The sequence below is a fragment of the Phalacrocorax carbo genome, chromosome 5 (genome assembly GCF_963921805.1).
Source record: "Phalacrocorax carbo chromosome 5, bPhaCar2.1, whole genome shotgun sequence".
Classification (NCBI taxonomy): Eukaryota; Metazoa; Chordata; class Aves; order Suliformes; family Phalacrocoracidae; genus Phalacrocorax; species Phalacrocorax carbo.
The window spans coordinates 19007447-19025956 of NC_087517.1; the positions used below are offsets into that span (position 1 = coordinate 19007447).

Genomic DNA, 18510 nt, shown 5'->3' on the forward strand with positions numbered 1-18510 from the left:
AAAAAAAGGCACAGATTAAGTTCCCTTTCTGTGCAAACCCAGAAGCAGTTGACAAAAGCTAGGTAGAACTGTGTTCCATGATAAAGCATGTTTTCAACTGCAAAAAGGAAAGCTCCTGGCATTCTTTTTAAAGACAAAGATATTTATTACTTCTAAAGTTTTCTTATCACGGTAATGCTTACTTATCTGCTTTAATTGTGACCACAGCCCCTGTGCTCTGTGCTTTTTTTACCCAGTGATTAATGAGCTGTACCTTAGCTGTGATAACTGCTTCCACAGAAATAAAACCAGTGTAAGCAGTTTAGTGTTTTATTTAACTTTATTCTTTCAATAACAATAGTGCTAAAGAATCTCTATATTTCAAATAAAGTGAGTTACTCACCTGCACTAAGGCAGTTGTGCTTACTCAAATAAGAATTACCAGTGATTAGACAACTTGGGTATGATAAGGCATAAGAAATGGGGCCTTAAAAATTATTTACATCATTCATAAGAATATATGAATTTTTTATAAAAAGTATATATTCGGGGGGGGGATTAGGATTTTACTACTTTCCTTTTTCCATTTCAGATTCCCACCTAAAAATGCTCAAAGTATAAACATCTATAAAACTAGTAAATCTCAATTTGTAAATAATTTTCCCCACTTACTACTGCTGTTAGAAAAGGACAATAAACAACACTTTTTTTTTTTTTAGTCTGTTATATTAGGAGTCATTTGGCAAAGCACTTAGGCATATAAGCTGTACCAGAAAACGACAGGAACCAGGCCTTGTTACGCTTCAAACACTTCTCATACCAGGGTAAGTTTAAGGTGGGTGAGGGTTATTTTCATTACAAAGTAACTAGCATCATACCTACTTTTTCTACAAGTTACCTCAAGAAAGAAGAAAGAAAACGTTCACAATTGTGCCCAAAGTACCGAACAACCAACAAAAGTGCTTACTTCTTTGATCAGCAAACTAACACAATACCGCCTTTAGTGTGCCCCTTCAGGCCGCTGCTTTAACAGGCCCTAAAGCGGTATCTTCAAGAAGTTCTCTATTTCTCAATAAAAATGATAAACACTCGCTTATCAAAATAGTGCAAACAGGAACAAAGAAAAGTGCTGTCAACGCAAGTAAACTGCAGGGGGGAAAAGGCAGTTGAACATCATGACCTCGCACTGTTGCTTCAGAGAAATCAGTAGTACTTTCGTTGGCACGACAGACCAAGCGCATGCCTATCCGTCACATCATACTGCCATTACACGGGGGATGGACCTGGTCTTTTACATAGCCTCTTTCATAAAAGTAAATGTGCCTGTTCTTTGTATTGCATGCTAAAAAAAGTCTACACACTTTTTCAAAACATTAATTGATCAAATCATTCGAGTAATTAATAGATGCAACTCTTTTCCCTTTTTCCCTTTATAGCTTTCTTTGGAGTGCATAGAAAAGGCCACAGTGACACATCGCTTACAAAAATCAAGTTTAAGTTATGTAAAATACTCAAGTTTTTTTTTTTTAGCATTTATGTACACAAGTTTATTTCCCATACATTCTTCCTCACCCTCTTTCCTTAGATATATCTTTGTTTCTTGACAGATTACATATTTAACCTATAAAGTTAGGCATTAAACCTGCATAAATAAAAACCTTAGGGGGAAGTAATGTCAGGAGGATCTTGTTACAGAACAAGGAACACTGTCACTGCAACACTCCTGTCCTTGGGTGTCACAGTGTAACAGATCATAAAATGGAGCAGGTCTTTCCTGTGTTTTGTTCTACAAGAAAATCACTTTGGTCTAATTTCAGAGTAGTTTGAAAATGTACGATAGAATGCCATATATCTTTCTCTAAATACTACTCTACGTGCAGGGTTTTTAGTCGTGTTTAATTAATGCTTAGGTCTAGACACTGAGTTTCACTGTAAACATACCTGCTGTTTGTGCTTTCAGAATTTTGTGAAAGGAGCTGTGAGAAGAAATGGAACCATTTACTTAAAGTACAGTTATAGCACAGGATAAAACATAACATTCATGGCTTTGCTTTTATTATACCTCAAGTTCTGCTTGCGTTTGCAGTTAGCCCTTAATGGGTATTTTTGCTTGCCCCACTACCACCTGCAGGGGGTAAGGGTAGTGATTTGCCAGCTTGCCACAGCCTCAGGCTTCAAATATCTTATGTTTATTTAATTTACTCCTAGATGGCATGGCTTTAGTGCAGGGTATTCCCCATAACTCTTTATTAAAAATCTATGTACCTTCTACATTCTAAGGAAGATTCTTCTCTCACCACTAGAACATGATTTTTTTTGTGTGTATGTCTTTGGAGGGGGCAGGGGAAGTCACAATATCATCTTCCTCCACTATAACAAGAAAATTGAATACTTAGTTGTCTGGTAACTCCCTTCTCCCCCGCTGTATCAAAATTTATAACCACTCATTACAAAAGTTGCTACACAAAGACAGTTTGTCTCCTATTTATCATCTGTGTTAGCTTCCACAGGGTAACCCAATGCTAGTAGCAAAACCCTTACAACGTATCAAAATGGTACATCATTTGGCAAGAAGCTGTTGACGGATAATTGTACAAAGTTACAGAATTCATGTAGCAATTTTAAGTGCATTTGTTAAGGTGTTGTTACATGAAGTACTGTTGGCATTCACTGTTCCATTAAAAACTCTTTACTGGAAAGAGAGAAAATACCATAAATCAAAAAGTATCACAACTCTAGAAACCTTCCACCTTAAATGGCTGAGGCCAAATGTAAATAATCACCATGGACTTGAATAAAAATTGCACTTGTAAAAAAAGAGCAAAATCTAGCCCCCATTAATAACCTTCTTATTACTTTTCCAAAAAGAAGTAATAAACATCAAGTAGTTCATTCCTGATGGCTTCACACAGTGAAGTTCATGCTAAATTGCCCAGAAAGAAGAGTTTCTCAATAGCTATCTTTTGTGAACACATCATCAGTTTCATCATCATTGATCCCTCTTTGATAGCGTACTGAAGAGAAGGCACTCCAGTGAAGATGTTTCTTTTTATAGAGATACCACACTAATGCAACAATGAAGACCAAGGTAATTAGCAGGACAAGTGCTACAGCCACCCCAGTATGATTAGAACCTGCAAGAGAACAGAACACAAACAGTTATTCTGTAAGAGTTTTGGTAAGAATATTTTGTCATGGGGTTGATGCTTAGGTACCTATACACTAATACTGTATGCATTTAGTTGAGGTTAAGGCAAACTGCTTCATGACATTAATAGCTTTCACTTCATCACGTGGGAGGTTAGGTTCCTTTGCGAATCAGCATCTATTAGCTTATTTTTGATCATTCTGTTGTTAGTGTCCTAATCACGGTTAGGTTAGAAGGGACCCCAGGGGTCCAAAAAACCTGTTAGTAAATGCTGCACTTAGTTCAAGGTTTGTATACTTCAGACGTCTAATGAGTTCCCAGACTCTCTTGGGGCGGAAGGGAGTTATGCTTCCCTTGGACTGAAAAGATCTTGTTGAGGTCTTCCTTAGCAGCATGAAGTTAAATCTATTCCTGCATTTCCACTTCAGTGAAGACAGATACAAAACCAGAAAGATTCCACTGCTGCTCAGGAACTTGCTTACTTAATGCTCAGGCAACTGCTTTCTTTCCTGGACAGAGCAGGGTATAAGCAAGTAACGTGAGGCCCAAGTCTTTTTCTGGAGCTGCAGGGCACCATTTTCAGAAGCCTCCTCAAGACTGAAAAAACAATCTGCAGTACCTGCTTACTTGGCATTTCTAACAAGCAGAAGTCTTTCTGTTCCCACCTACACAGACTCACCTATGAGATACCCTGGGGTAAGAAGTGATAGCAACTACTCTATGCTCTCTTTTAAGCAGAAATTTCAGTTCTCTCCCTTACCCCTTAAGTGGGTAGGTGGGAGCCAGAAGAAGTAAATTCCTAGAGAGTTTGTCCCCAAAAAGCAATTTTATGGCAAAACAGCAACAGAACACTCCTGCTTAGGCAGAGGTACTTGATAGGTTCTTTTGTGAATTGGACTTTCATTATTTCAACACAGACTTTCCCCACCAAAAAAAGAAAATCCTGACTATAGTCACTACAAAATTAAGCCTCTGCTAAAATCAGTGCTTCCGTACCTAAAGGAGCTTTACAAACCACCCTGCTTTGACTACGACTGCAGTCAACTTTCGACCATGTGCCAGTTGTGGACAGGATAACACTGCATTTTTCATCGACTTCTGCAGTTTTATTTTCCCAGTTGACATAATTAACTGATGAGCCATCAAGCCAGTTCAGGGATTTATCTGTTGGGGAAAAAACATTGCTTAGTTTAGGTCACCAAAACATGCTGTAATGCTACACAGGGTCATTCACAATCTACTGATTTCTTTACGTTGCTAGAAGAAACAGGGCTGACTATCTACCCCATATACGAAAAGTAATGAATACAAACACACCGCTTTTAGCCACACCTCCTCTCCAGATTTTTAGCATTTGATGCATTTGCAGTTTAACCATTAGGCACCACCAGCAGTGTCAGGGAGAGTGAATTTCAGTGTCTCCTGATTATCATAAGTGTGCAGCAGGAGGAGACTTAAGCCACAATGAAGTCCAAAGGGCTTTATAATACTAAATGAGGGATTCCAACCTCAGGCAGAAGTTACTGTAGACTATCAACACTACAAAGCTGCATTCTTAGTTGAGGACGTATGCATTTTTATTTACCATATGAAACGCTCATGCACGGTTGCTATTTCTTACCCTTAGAGCTCTGAGCCAGGCCAAGCCATACATTCTTGGTGATGAGATTGTTTTCCTTTATGTGTGTGCTCACAAATGCATTTTCTTCAGCATCTGCTATAGTCAGAAGGGTTGCTGAAGGATCTAAGGGAAGAGGAAACCGGTCAGAACTGCAACTTCAGATATTTTTCATGGTGTTTGTACACTGAGTTTTCTGTGGGAACGATTACTATGGGAAAAGATTTGCTGATCTGGGTTTGTAAAATCAGCTTGAAGGAACCTGCAGAGTAAAGACATAACCCCCCATTCCCTAAAATACAGCATAATGTTATACAAGACAGCTTCAGATGACTGGTTATTTAAGCAGGTCATACAAAATAAAATGGTAGCAAACTTACTGCAGCTGTGGACTACATACATGGAACATATCAAAAGGTATGCCACATTCAGAATTACTAGTCTTGTCCAGGTAAAAAGATCTTTCCAAAAATACAGTTGAACAAAAGCTCAGCATTTTGCTGAGTCAAATTAATTTCTAAATCAATCCCTCATTGTGCCTCAGGTTTTATACAGTGTTATAGCAATTCAGGAATAAAAGGGAGGAAAGGGTATACTGGAGAGATGCTCAAAGCGTATCCATTCTTTCCAAGTCTATGCAAATATAAGCCAGAAGCTTAATTTAGAGAAAGATCACTTTCTCTTTCAACTACTAGGCCGGGTAGGATTGAATATAAAACTGCATCCAGGACTTGGACTACTTGCACCTTTTCTTTTACATCCTACATGGTGAGTTCAACTTCATAACTTAAGATAATTCAATAAAAGTAATCTAGGACAGTCAATAGCTTCTAAGCTAAGGAGGTGATTAAAAATTCTGTACATGAGACTGCTTATCATCATCTTCCACAATACCATTCTCCACATAGCTTATCAAAGAGAGAAAATAACTTAATTTGACATAAAGTTCAGGTTTTTAGTGATATTGTGTGCCTTAATATCTATGAAGTACGTACCTGCTTTGAAACATTGGATAGGTTAACAAGCACCTAATGCAAGGATATAATAAGAAAACACTGCTAACAGCACTAACTTTATTATTATGAAGTTAGTTGTATGCAAATAAAATGGTTTCCTCCAAACTGTAAGCCTGAAATTTCTGAATCCTCTGTCAACTGCTATCTGCATTTTACTCACAGATATCCACATGCCAAACAAGCTGTCAGCACATTGCAGAGTTCTACCAGGAACATTAATCAGATGGTCAAAAATAAAGCTTGCTATTACTTTTCCTAAACTAAAGCAGCATAAAAGCTGAGAAGTGTAGATTTTTTGATTGTTTGGAAAGGAAAAAAAACCAACCCAATGGATTAATTACAAGTTGTAATGTGATAGAGAGTCTAAACATACTCAGTTTCTGGCAGACTTTCTTGGCATCTTCCACATTATATACTGAAAAATTGTAGAACGCCATATCAAATGCGTAACAGTGATCCTTATACTGTATCCATTGTAGGGTACCACTAATCTGCGGGCATCCTGGGGCTCTGCTCACGTGCTTTGCCTGTGATTGTCTCTCTGCAAAGACAAAGAAATTTACATTATTTCTGCTGCAGGAGTTTGTGCTTAGGCCCTTTGTAGTAACAGGACAGTAAGTATTTACGAGGACTACTCCTACCAACAGCCATGACTCGATTAGTTTACATTGCTTCCTCACGTGCGAAAATGAGCATAGGACAAATCCCAAAGACTTGGGAACCATTCTTTCTTGCCTTTTAGGGGGTTTTGAAGTTTGGTGTATGTCTCTGATATGGACTTCAATTCAGAAAGGATAGGTACAATTTGATATTCATATCACAGATGATCAAAAAGTGACCAGGATTGATTTAGATTTTCACCACTGGAATGGAGAGAATTAATCTCCCCATAAGTATTAAAAAGTGTTTTATTGTTCCCGATAGACAACTCTTCCTAGAGGGAATCACATGGAGTATTTCAGCCTTCATTTCTAGTTCTAAATACAATATGTAAAGAGAGAATACATAGGACAACTACACAAAACATTAAAAGTAACACTTACTGTTTGGAGGGCTATAGCAAATGGCACCTTCAGCAACATTTGTACATTTTGTACGGTACCAAGATCCTTTAGTATCCAATAGAACACAGTTCTCAGTAGTATTTGAGTTTTCCAATTCCCAAGTATAGTAGTCAAAGTCGCTTCCATCTGACCATTCAAAGTTAGCTTTACTTCCCTAATTAAAGAAAAAACCCACAACTTTTAAGCCACTGCATATGGTTGTGGTTTAAATCTTGTTAGTCACGAAGGAATATTTATCACTTGCACTTGAATTTGTCATTCTACAAGTGCCTCATTTTCTAAATCCATACTGAATAAATATACAACATAGTTTGCATTTTCCAATCAACTCTTAACATAGAATTCCTGCTAAATTGTGTGAACTGAGAAATGGGCACATGTTTAAGTTCAAACCTGCCATAAGCCTTGTTTCCTTCTATTGGGAACATTTCACTCAATTCCACCCTACTGTTTCATTTCAGCAGCCTGCCTTCCTTGCTATGAACGTTCTTAGACCGTTGCAAATAGCTAAACTGTCGAGATGGCCTCAGTGAGTAAAGCTGGCCAGCTCAGGAATGGTTTGCTGTGCTAGCTCCTACTTCAGATACTCTGCTGGAAACCCTTGACAATGAAGAGTCAGTTGTGAGAAGTGGAGGGACTCATTCAGACCAAAGGATAGGCAGAGGCAGCAGAGGTATGCATAGAAATCACACACTTCTCTCTGCAGAGAGGTATTCTTGCCAATTAACAACCATGGCCACGTCCGGGGAGTAGTGCGGGGAGCAGGGCTGGGGCCACAGGCTTTTGGCTCCAAGGTTAAGCAGAGAGGATGATCTGCAGCTGTCTCTCACTACACCTCCTGGGAGAAGGGGTGCGTAACTTGCTAGAGAGCCAGTCCTGACCTGGACTAAAAAAGACTCCATACAGACTTGTCTGACTGTTTTTACTAATGGAATCTGATCCTACAGGGGGCCATAAATCTGGAGCCTCTCAAGGTAGTGCTGCAAATTGCACTTCCTTGTGCCACAAGGCATTATGTGGGACCTTTATATTATTTTAAAATGTCAAGGATTTGGAAAAATATCTCAGTGTGGCTACATACCCTAAACTTTAATATACTTCAACATATGTTACAAGAAACTGGGAAAAAAAAAGCATCAGAAAATATTTCCTATCCTGTGCAGAAAATTATTTACAAGCTCTGTTAACTGAGGTTACCAACACTATATACTTACATCATGAATTGACAACCCAAGCCACAGAGGATAGCCATCCTGCTTGACAATATCTTCTAGAAATAACTGTTGTGATTCACTGTGTACACTTGCTAAATCACTTCTGTTGTGTTTGCATTCTCTCAATGCCTCATACCACGTTAACTTTTTCTGAAGGATCCGGTATGTTCTGTTTCCATGCGGAATAGACTCGGGCAATGGAGGCTTATGCTGCTGGGGTCCTATTTCAAAGAACAAGACGACAACAAGTTCTGTGCACTTCATTCATGTTAACAGGAGCATACAGAAAGCATTAAAATCCATCTATATTAATGTAATTCAAGCATTGAAGTGTTCAGGACAAGCCTCTTACATCAGGTAAGTTATCTTTTGCTACTCTGAACACTGTGAGCAGTTGATGGAGGAGTACAGCAAATGCATTCCTCTGGATCAGACTATTAAAGCAGTGATGCACAGACTGACCATGTAAGCCCGGAAGCCCACAACAGCTGTGCCGTGTGTTTCAGTGGGAACCAGTAAACCAAAGCCTTATACAGCAGGTACTTCAGAACTAGGACTTAGATTATGACCCTCCTCCAACACTCCAATACTATACATAAGTCTTCTCTACTACTTACCCCTTTCGATTTTACAGGCGAGAATACTGTACACATTATAGTGAAGAGCATGCCAACTTTGAGAATAATTATAAATATCCCAAAAACCATCAAGATTTACACCAGCAAAAAAACTGTTGGTCTTTATGTTAGGTCTTCCCAGCCTCCAGTTATTGTAAGTCAGATGAGTTTCATCATACCACTTGAGAACTTTATCTGTGGAAAACATTGCATATTTATTAAAACATTGGCATTATGTGTACAAATACCATTTAACTTTGAATATATTGATGACATTAACAGATATTCACTCTGGAAAAAATGCAGTGATACTCATAGTTACCGTAAATCAGTTCCATATACAATGTTAAATATGTTAGCATTACTCATCCAGGCCCTTTCAAGTCCTGCTTTCCAGGAAAATCAAATCTAGACTAAACAACATACTGGATCTAATTATCACTCAAACAGAAAGCATGTCCAGTTATTCTCTTCTAGAAGATAAATACAAATATAAAGCAATATTATAGGTTTGCATTCAGTTTGGCTCTAATTGTATACTGAAACACGCAAGAAGCATGCACTTAAAATGCAGCAAACTTTGTCTCCAGTCCAGTTATGAAGAAAAAACACCTTAAATCTTACCACTGTCGTCATAAATCACACCCAGCCAGACCCACATAGCCAGACCGCTGAATGAACGAAGCTGCTCAGTAACAAAGTTATTCTCTTCTTCATCTCGAACACTGAGAACAAATGCTTCTGGGTCTGTTGAAAATTTTTTAAAAGAACTTTCTTACAAATTCACTTTTCAGTTACTAAATAAATATTTTTTTGCTATTATTGTTAATAATTATTACAGGTAGGTCAGGAATGGGTAAAGGATATACCTTTATAACATCATAACTAAATAAACAATGCAAAAACAGTTTTCAAAGTATTATCAACAGTGCTCTCCCTGGTTTTGTGGATAAACAAAAGACATCAGCTCCAGAGATATTTGTGGGTTCTACTGTCACTTCAATTTGTATGTAGTAAAAATTCTCTGCATAGAACATGAAAATATCAGCAATCTTTCCTGATTTTTTTTAACTACCTAGTAGAGTATTCAGTATTAAGACTGAATTGAAATCAATTAGTGAAACATAAAAACACAGTTTCTGGAAAGATGTATGTCTGAAGTGCCATGAGCAATGTTTTAATATAAGAGGAAAGCTGTTCCTAAGCCTACACTTTGCTCAGGATGGAGAGGAAAAGCCCACGTGCTTTTCTGAATTGACTATTTTCAGTCTGTCTACTTTGTTCACCTAACTGTTCCACACGGCAAGGGGGGAAAACACCCCCACGAAGTAAATGTGACTGTAAAGCCAGAATGTTGCCAAGGGGATAATTACCCAACCTATTTAAAATTCACATAATATATAGAGAAAAAAAAAAACCCCAACCTCCAGTTTTTCAGTGATCTAAGAACTCAATAGTTCCTAGCCATCTCTCTCGAACTCTCCTACCCATGCTCTGGCACTTTTTATCAGAGTAGTGCAAGGGCAAACAGCATTAGCCTGTGCAACACTAAAGCATGTTTCCAAATGCTACAACCTTTCTCAACACTCACTTTGCTGTCATTGTAAGACAGTGACTCAGATCTAAAACGCATCTCCCTCAAGCTGATATAAGTCCATAAATACCTGTAACACGACAGTACTTACTCATTTTCTTGCATAAATGATGAGTTTCTTGAGGCTTCCATTCTCTCCATCTGTTTTTTGTGATCATGAAAGTGTAACAATTGTTTCTAAATGATATCCAGGGTGTATTTTTAATCTTATGTGGGCACTTAACTTGTGTAACTTGTTCTTTTTCAATCTTCTCTAAGGAAGGGAGAGAAGACATTCAGGACCAATACTTCACCTGACACACTACACACCATTTTCAGGTACCATTTAAAAACACGCAAGATAAATTAAGTGCCACCATCTAAATGTGTAATACACTGTTGCTTTCCATTTCCTCATAATGGTGATTTTTTTTTAAAGTAAAAAAACCAGTAGTAAGAATTACTGAAGAATACAGATGCTTACCACTTTTCATAGCTGTTATGTTATAGAGGTTTAAGAATAAAATCCCTACATAAAAGTGCTAAGTGTGGACTAATAACTGAAGGCTCTTACTGCCTCTTGTACAAAGGCAGATCACCCTAACAAATAAGCTGCTTCATAGCTGGTAAGGCACCTCAGTTCTGTGCCTTTATCTAATACTTTAGAAGTGAGAAGATCTCTTCCTGCAGTTGCTCGGGTAGCAAGCACAAAATAGTTAAGGGTGTCATAATGCCAAGGACACGCTGTACTGTGACTCAGTATGTACAACAACGGCTTAACTGTGTCCCCTCACAAAAACAAAAAAGAACACAAAAAAAACCCAAACAACCAAAACAAACCCAGAAAACCCCCCACAAATTATAATGGCTTTACAGGGAAGAAATATCCCAGAAAGATCTTTTTTATTTTTCAGAAAAGAGCCATGCTACACGGGTACCCCCCTCAAAAGATGTCCTGCTACGTTCCTGTCTTGCTATAACTGGTATATATTTAGAAGGGTTTTGTGAACTGCAGGTGACTGTAACTTACACCTTGCAATTCGGTGTCTACCTGCTATCTTTCTTCTCCATGTAGTCACGTACCTCCTCCCTGTACAGACTTACATGTCTCAAGGAATTTCAGGAGGTCAAAACATTAAGATGTAAATAGCACAGAGGTACCTCAATCTTCTTCCACATGCAAGTCAGAGAGGTTAGTATGCAACAATCTCAGAGAAACAGTGCAAAGGTAGAATCAGTTGACAATACGTAGAGCACAGGCTGGCCCAAAGCACCCATGCCAAATTCATTTGTAACGAACATGTGGATTAAAGACTAACAGGTGTATGACCCCTGTTTGAAGTTTGTTTCTTTTTTTCCTGGCATGCAAATCAGCTTATCTGAGGAAATATAAGTTTTAAAAAGTTGTGATTTTGAATTTTACAATCTGCAATTATCAATTACGCCTCATAATGAAACAAAGTTCACCTTTTATAAATATTATGCTAGGATACATACTTTCTGATGCATAGCAAATAGCACCTCGGTTTTCAGAGGAACAGAGAGAAGTTTTCCAGAAGCCATCAGTATCCAAAAACACACATTCTTCACTTGTTTCCTGATCATCTTCAGACCAGCGACTAAAACTAACATGTTTCCCATCCAGCCAGCCATAGTGTTTTCCACCCTAGCATTGTATAAGTAAAAGGGATGAGCTTACACAGTAAAAAACATTAGGTACAGAAAATGACACAATAATACATTTACACTGGCTAGACATTTACAGTGTCTCTGCTAAGAACTGTAACTGTTCCACTGCCCTCAGAATCTGATCTGCTGCTCATAATATAACAGGCTTCGTTATTTTAAGTTTTGCAGTTGCAAAAATATGAATTAGCTAAAGCAGACAGCAAATTATCACATGCTGATGTTTAACTACTATGTTTATGAAGGCCTGGCAATGAGATCTCCAAATTATGTCATTTGCACCTGCAAATCAATGGTGGATATAATTATCTGGTCTTGGAAAAAGGATAATATCTGAGAATAAGGCCCAGTGTCAGTTAATCCACACTGAGATGAAAGTAATCTATTAAATACTTAACTGGTTTATTAAATCAGATGCATTCCTGCCCTGGGGGATGCAGGAGGAATAAGAAAAACCAACATGCATCAAGCATGCCATCCTTTAAGAATCTTACATTTAAAAGTCGTCTTCAGGAAATCCCCCTGCCACTTTGTAATTTAATTTATCTTGTATCTTTTTGTGTCTATGATTCCAGCACTGGAGTAACAAGTTCTGTTGACCAGTTTCATTATAATTTCCTTTCATATGACTTTTTAATTGTGCCCAAATAATGAAGTGTTGCAATAGTGAAAAGCTAGCGCATGCCTGAGTTGTATGCAGCAAAATGAATCATTTGATCTTCACTTACAGCTGAAGATTCAAAAGAGGAAAAAAATAGGTTGTTCTGGCTTCCCCATCTTCACTAAGATTAAATGCCTGCTTCCTTTTAAAAAACATTCTCCATGAAGTATATACGCAAATTTCTATCTTCCCCCCCATACTTTGCCTAGAATACTCAGTAGCCCATTACTGACATAGGAAGATCATAACACTAGAGATGCTGAGTGAGCACCACCAGCCTTTGTAAGGCACTTCTCAAATTTTAACTTTTTTCTTGCAATTATCTCAACACTCACATGCTTGACAAAAAAGATAAACCCTGCAAGCAAGCCCAAGCCATTTCATTAAGAGCTGAGAAAGCTCTCAGTCCACAGTGAAGATCTGCAAGAGGTGCCCTGGCTAATAAAGGGAAAGTCATATCTCCAGCATTGACTTTTCCAAAGACAAAACAAACAGAAGTAAAAATAAAAACCCACTAACCTGTCTCAGGGATGTCTCCCTCTAACTCAAACACAGGCGCAAATAACATGAAGTAACAAAAGAGTCTTAAGTTAAGCTTTAGGAATGTTTCTGCAGAAGTGTTCAATGATTTGGTTTGGATTTTATTTGCTACTTCTAGTTTCTCCCTTATAAAACGTATTTTGGGTTGTCTTTCTAGAGTGGTACTGTGAACAGTGGCAGTGATATTAAATGACAACACTAATCACTCATTCAATAACCAAAGAGACAAATATAATTGAATGGCCTGTGTTGCTGCTACCCTACAACATATCCCTTCATCCTATTATCTTTTAAAATTGTCTCATCATCATCAATCTGTCCAGTGGAGTTCAACAACTATGTAACTTAGAGAACTGAAGATTTAGAACATTAATCTTGGGAGACTCCAGATGGTTAGCCCTAAATGAAAACAGTTACCCCAGAAATTAATTTTTCATTGCAACTCTTTATCCTAGTTTCCATTTCACACAACTCTAAAAATTACCTTAAGCCATAGTCTGAGGGGAAAATAAAACTTACGTCTCTGCTGAAGAGTCCAATCCACAGTGGGTAATTACGAAGGGCAGCCTGAACAGCGAGAAAAGCCTGCTGGAACTGATCTGTGATACTAACCAACTGCATGTTGTTGCTTATGCATGCAGCCATTGCATCACTCCAGGACAAATTCTTTGGAATTACTAGGTATTGAACATTTTGATAGCTCAATGTTTCATTAAGGACTTGCTCTGTCTGGTTACCACCACTTCCTATAAGTAAGAAAGAAATCCGGTTATTAGGTGGTTAATCACTGGAATACATTTTAAACTCCCAATTTCTCTGTAACAAACAGAAAAACCTGTCTGAAGGTCCCCTGGGGGAAAAAAAATTATTTTCTTAGACAGTAGATTATGCTAGTGATTACAGTTAAAAGCAAATCTCTTCGACACTTTAGTTATAAAATACATAGAAGGAAAAAAAGATTATTTTCAGCCCATCTATTTTTATGTATCTCTTTCGACTTAGCTTCACATTTTTTTCTATTTTTCTATTTTTAACTAACTGCTAAATAATGTTAAGAGTTCTATTTATTGAATTAAAAACATATTCTATAACTTTAATTAAATACTAGAATGGGAGAGAGCAACTGCTCTCTGCTGCAACATAACAACAGCTAAACTTGACTCACTGATCTCTGTGGAGCCTGTAGATTTATGCTTATGCGAACCTAATGGGCCACAAACTTGTCTATGCAGATTTTACAGTGTACAGTACAATCCCAGAATTCCTTACTGTCATCTATGGGTATAGTAGGAATTGTTTTGCCTCCACATGTACTTAACTAATTGCAGAAAATCCACCTTGCCTAGGGAGGGGTATAATTCACTATTTTTGCTCTGAGCTCTGACTGTTATCACAGCGATCAGCATCATACGGAAGGCATACAGCTCAGCGATGCATAGCAAGTGCAGTTAATAAGAGATGCAAACATTCCCATGGGTGGTAAATTAAAGCACACAAACCTGGTAACCCCCAAAATTTTATACACAACCAAAAATAAACTGGTCTCTCCAAAAGGGAGAAAATCCTTGACATTTAAAATATCTCAAGCAGAAAAAGCTCACGGGGATGGGGAGGTAATAATTCACTCTATAAATAACAGGACATAAATGGCTGATTGATAGGCTGCCAGGGCCATTTTCCAAAACACAAGAAGACAGAAACGTAATATTATTTTGATATTTATATGCAATTCACAGCTTTCAGTAGATCAGAAAAGTGACAAGGCTGAAACAGATTGAGTGGTTTGTGTCTGCTGCCAAAACCTTTCATTTAGTAAACAGCTACAAAAGAAAACCATGGAACCAAGGGTGCCATCACACATCAAGGGGTACCAAACTGGGAACAAGGTAGCAAGGAAGGTGTCCATTTCTGAAAGAAGTAACTGCTGATGATTAATGTCTCAAGAAGTTCTGCAAGTTCTGCCAAGATTTCCAAGCAACCTGCATCATCTTTTTTGCCTAGGATAGAGCCCTAGGCAACCTGGACTCTCTCACAGATGTCCCTGCAACCTGCTGAGGTCCCTTCCAACCTGAATTATCCTTAGATCCCTAATACAGTGATGGTATGTGAGACCAGGCTGTACCAAGACACGTTCTCTGGCAGTCCAAAACCTCTTCCCTTTACACCTTCTACAGCTGTGGCTAGGAAGAAGTGCTTAGTATTTTAGTCAGCCCAGACTAATAACATACTGATCTATGCAGATATACTGTCAACGTCCTATTAATAAAATTCCCCTTTTCTAGTTTTTACAACTACATCTCTTCCATCCAGACTTCTAATCTACTCACTTGGAATTTCTGAAGTACTTGGCACTGAAACAAAGATGATCTTTTTGTGGTTTTGGGGGGCCGGGGGGGCAATCTCTCTGTCTATTTGAGAATTAAGAAGGTGAGTATATTCTTGGGTGTTTTGCACACATGGGTTTTTTTAGAAGACAACATGTTAGTCAGTTAAAAGGACTATTTACATAGAGGAACATACTCAGAAGTGGGTATGCTGAACATTAGCCCACAGCAGTAAATTTAATTAAAATGCGTTTGATCTGATTCCAGTAATTGACGTTGATGAACCCACATGGCTATATCAGAATATTGTTTTTAGTTCAGATTAAGAAAACCCACTCACACCAACAGATCTATATGAAGCTAGGGAAAAAGCTGCATCACTCCAAATTACCACTCTCCATGTATGCCCTCAAGGTTTGCTCTGGGGAGACTGATTTAAATGTTAAAAGTACCTGATACCTCATATTCTGACAGTGATAAAACCCACAGGATATGTTTAAGGATGATGGAAATATTGTGAGATTTCTTCCCAGGGCTTCTCGCTTCCACAGTTCTGAAGAGGAAAAAGGAGTCACTTGTTCCACCCCTTGATGTACATGACCTCTATACCCACAGAGCCTTAAAGGCCCGTCTGCTGAAGTATGGTTCCACTGAAACCACACAGCCTTCTCAGGAAAACAGATTTCCTTTGAACTGGGCTATGAAAAAAGAAAGGGAAAAGTCTGAATGGCTGATAATAGGTCCTAGATCATCCTCCACATTCTGCTTTTCCAAAATTTACCTACTCAGTCTCTATAAGAATCTCACTCTTCAAGTGCAACAATTTACACGCATTAAAAGGTCCCCTGGCACATGCATCTTAACTGCGAACTTTGGCTCTAATTTATTTTGACTCTTCAGACTTACCTATAGGCCGCTGGCATATACCCAAGAAGTGCTTGTCAGCACAAGCAGTGAAATTCCATGTTCCAGCATACTGTGATTTGGGATCATTGAGGATTACACCACACTGATTGTTAAATTCTTCATCAAAAAGCTGAAACCCAGAAATAGGCTTATCAGACTCAAATAAGGGATAAACATATTTGTGTAGAGAAGGTAAAGTAACAGTAGGCTAGGAGAATCTGAGCTGTCTGAACTTGTTTAAGAAGTTTCAAAGGAGTGGTGCAATACAGCTTACCTATTTTACAAATGCTACCAGGTGTCTGAGCTCAAAAAGAATTAATAAGTTAAATACAGGAGAGAATATTAAATGAAAAGATTTAATCCTTAAAATAAATCTTGTCTGTGGGTGTGATTCGATTACATTTATTATACTTCACCTTGGATAGAGCAGTGAGCAAAATACCAACCTATAATGGTTTACAGATGCATTCTAAGTGTATCTGAACCAAGAATTACTGATGATGAATTCTCTGATGACTGTTTTCATGTAGTCTTTAAATTGCAAATAGAAGTTCCAGAAAAGTCACTGAACAGTTGTTTCAGCTTTTTTTCCTTCACCCTTCAGTGTTTTGTATCTCAGTTCAGAAGTTGTCATCCAATAAAGGTAAACAGAACTCCATTACTGTTTGCCAATTAAAACCACTAACTGGGCGATTTGGTCTGTTACATACGTTTTGGCTTTTTTTTTTTTTTTTAAAAATACAGTCACTATTCCAAATTTTATTACTCAATAGTCAAGAGAAGTCAAAAGTCAGAACTTACGTCCAGTGGAATTTTCCTTAATCGTCCTGACAGGAGTGGGTGGAAGTTACTATACAGCAGTCTACTCTCATCTATCCATTTGTTTTCCCTTGTGCTAAACAGAAACTGCAAACCAATCCAAATATCTTTTGGCATACCAGGAAGCAAGGATGTTATATAATCTGTTGGGCAGAACAGTAAACGTATATATTGTGGTTCAGACAACAACAATAAACATCTGAAAAAACCCACCTCACGTAAGTAAGATAATGCAACCCCCATTTGTATTAACTTAATTTTCCTTTACGATTCCTAAATGACCTTTATGATTGCCAAACACTTATCATCCCTTCCTTCCATAAGATAACACCTTTCATGTCGATTTTATCTGAAAGGAGCAGAGTATTTGTATTTGTCCTCCAAATTCTTAGCTGAGGAGCAGGTAGTGGATTTAACCTGTCGCTGCCCACTACTTTGCATTCTTGCACTTACATCCAAATTTCAGAAGCTGTTTTTCCACGGGTTTGCAACATCTTCTATTGTCTCCCTGCAGAGATAATAGACGAACTCCCTCCTGCCCTCTCTGAATTCTCCTATCTTTCTCTCCTACTGCCGTATGCCGTAGACCAGAAACATTTCTTGGATTCTGGCAGAGCTTGCCCACCCCACCATCAGAGAAAGCAGGACAGGACAGAGGAACTCAGGTTTAATTGGAAAAAAATTGCAGCCAGGAAAACCTTAAATCAGACCCCTCTTAGTGAGCATTCTGGCGCAAAACAATGGGGTTCGGTAACTCCCCAGGCACCAAAGGCATTCACTGAGCTTGTCTAGATTAGGAAGACAAATTGAAGCTATGTAATTAAGTACTGCTGACATGTCTTAACTATTGGCCACGTGCCAGACTAGCCTTAGCCTCTTTTCTGAGCTAAACAAAGCCATTGAAGATTTACATGTCAGAGCTAGCCAGCCTCCTAATGCCACTGGGAAGAGTGGAAGCAGCTCACAGAAAAAGGCATGCTTCTTTAAGAGGACTATGCCTTCTTTCCATATAGGTAGCCTCCACTACAGGGGGTAAAGAAAAACAAACAAGAAACAATAAGAAACATTTCCATATGCACCAAACCAGACAGAAGATGTAACATTTCCGAATGGCTATGCTTCTGCAATCTTAAAAGCATCGGAAAACACACAGGTCTCAGACATGTATGCTCCTGTATGGTTACAACCCTATTCCTCCCCAGTAACAGCAGTAAAAAACAAAAATTACCATTCAGCTGCTGCCCATAGGTACAGTAGTGGCCTCCCTAGTCCACTTTACATGTTCTATTTGGCAAGAGATTATTTGCTTACAAAGAAAATATGCACTGTGCACACTGCAGAACTC

At 38.3% G+C, this 18510-nt stretch overlaps 1 protein-coding gene across 2 annotated transcripts in view; it reads right to left on the reverse strand.

The window, feature by feature from the left end:
• Positions 1 to 1495: 1495 nt before the first annotated feature.
• LY75 (lymphocyte antigen 75) overlaps positions 1496 to 18510 on the reverse strand; it is a 46260-nt gene continuing 29245 nt past the window's right edge. For both annotated transcript variants that reach the window (XM_064451440.1, XM_064451442.1), the window contains exons 23-35: positions 17148 to 17308; positions 16347 to 16476; positions 13636 to 13862; positions 11727 to 11895; positions 10342 to 10503; positions 9281 to 9403; positions 8657 to 8851; positions 8040 to 8260; positions 6805 to 6979; positions 6135 to 6302; positions 4749 to 4871; positions 4124 to 4291; positions 1496 to 3113 (exon numbers count right to left, since the gene is read on the reverse strand). In XM_064451440.1, the coding sequence (XP_064307510.1) occupies positions 2929 to 3113; positions 4124 to 4291; positions 4749 to 4871; positions 6135 to 6302; positions 6805 to 6979; positions 8040 to 8260; positions 8657 to 8851; positions 9281 to 9403; positions 10342 to 10503; positions 11727 to 11895; positions 13636 to 13862; positions 16347 to 16476; positions 17148 to 17308 (2207 nt within the window). In that variant the 3' untranslated portion in view covers positions 1496 to 2928. The remainder of the gene's footprint in view (positions 3114 to 4123; positions 4292 to 4748; positions 4872 to 6134; positions 6303 to 6804; positions 6980 to 8039; positions 8261 to 8656; positions 8852 to 9280; positions 9404 to 10341; positions 10504 to 11726; positions 11896 to 13635; positions 13863 to 16346; positions 16477 to 17147; positions 17309 to 18510) is intronic.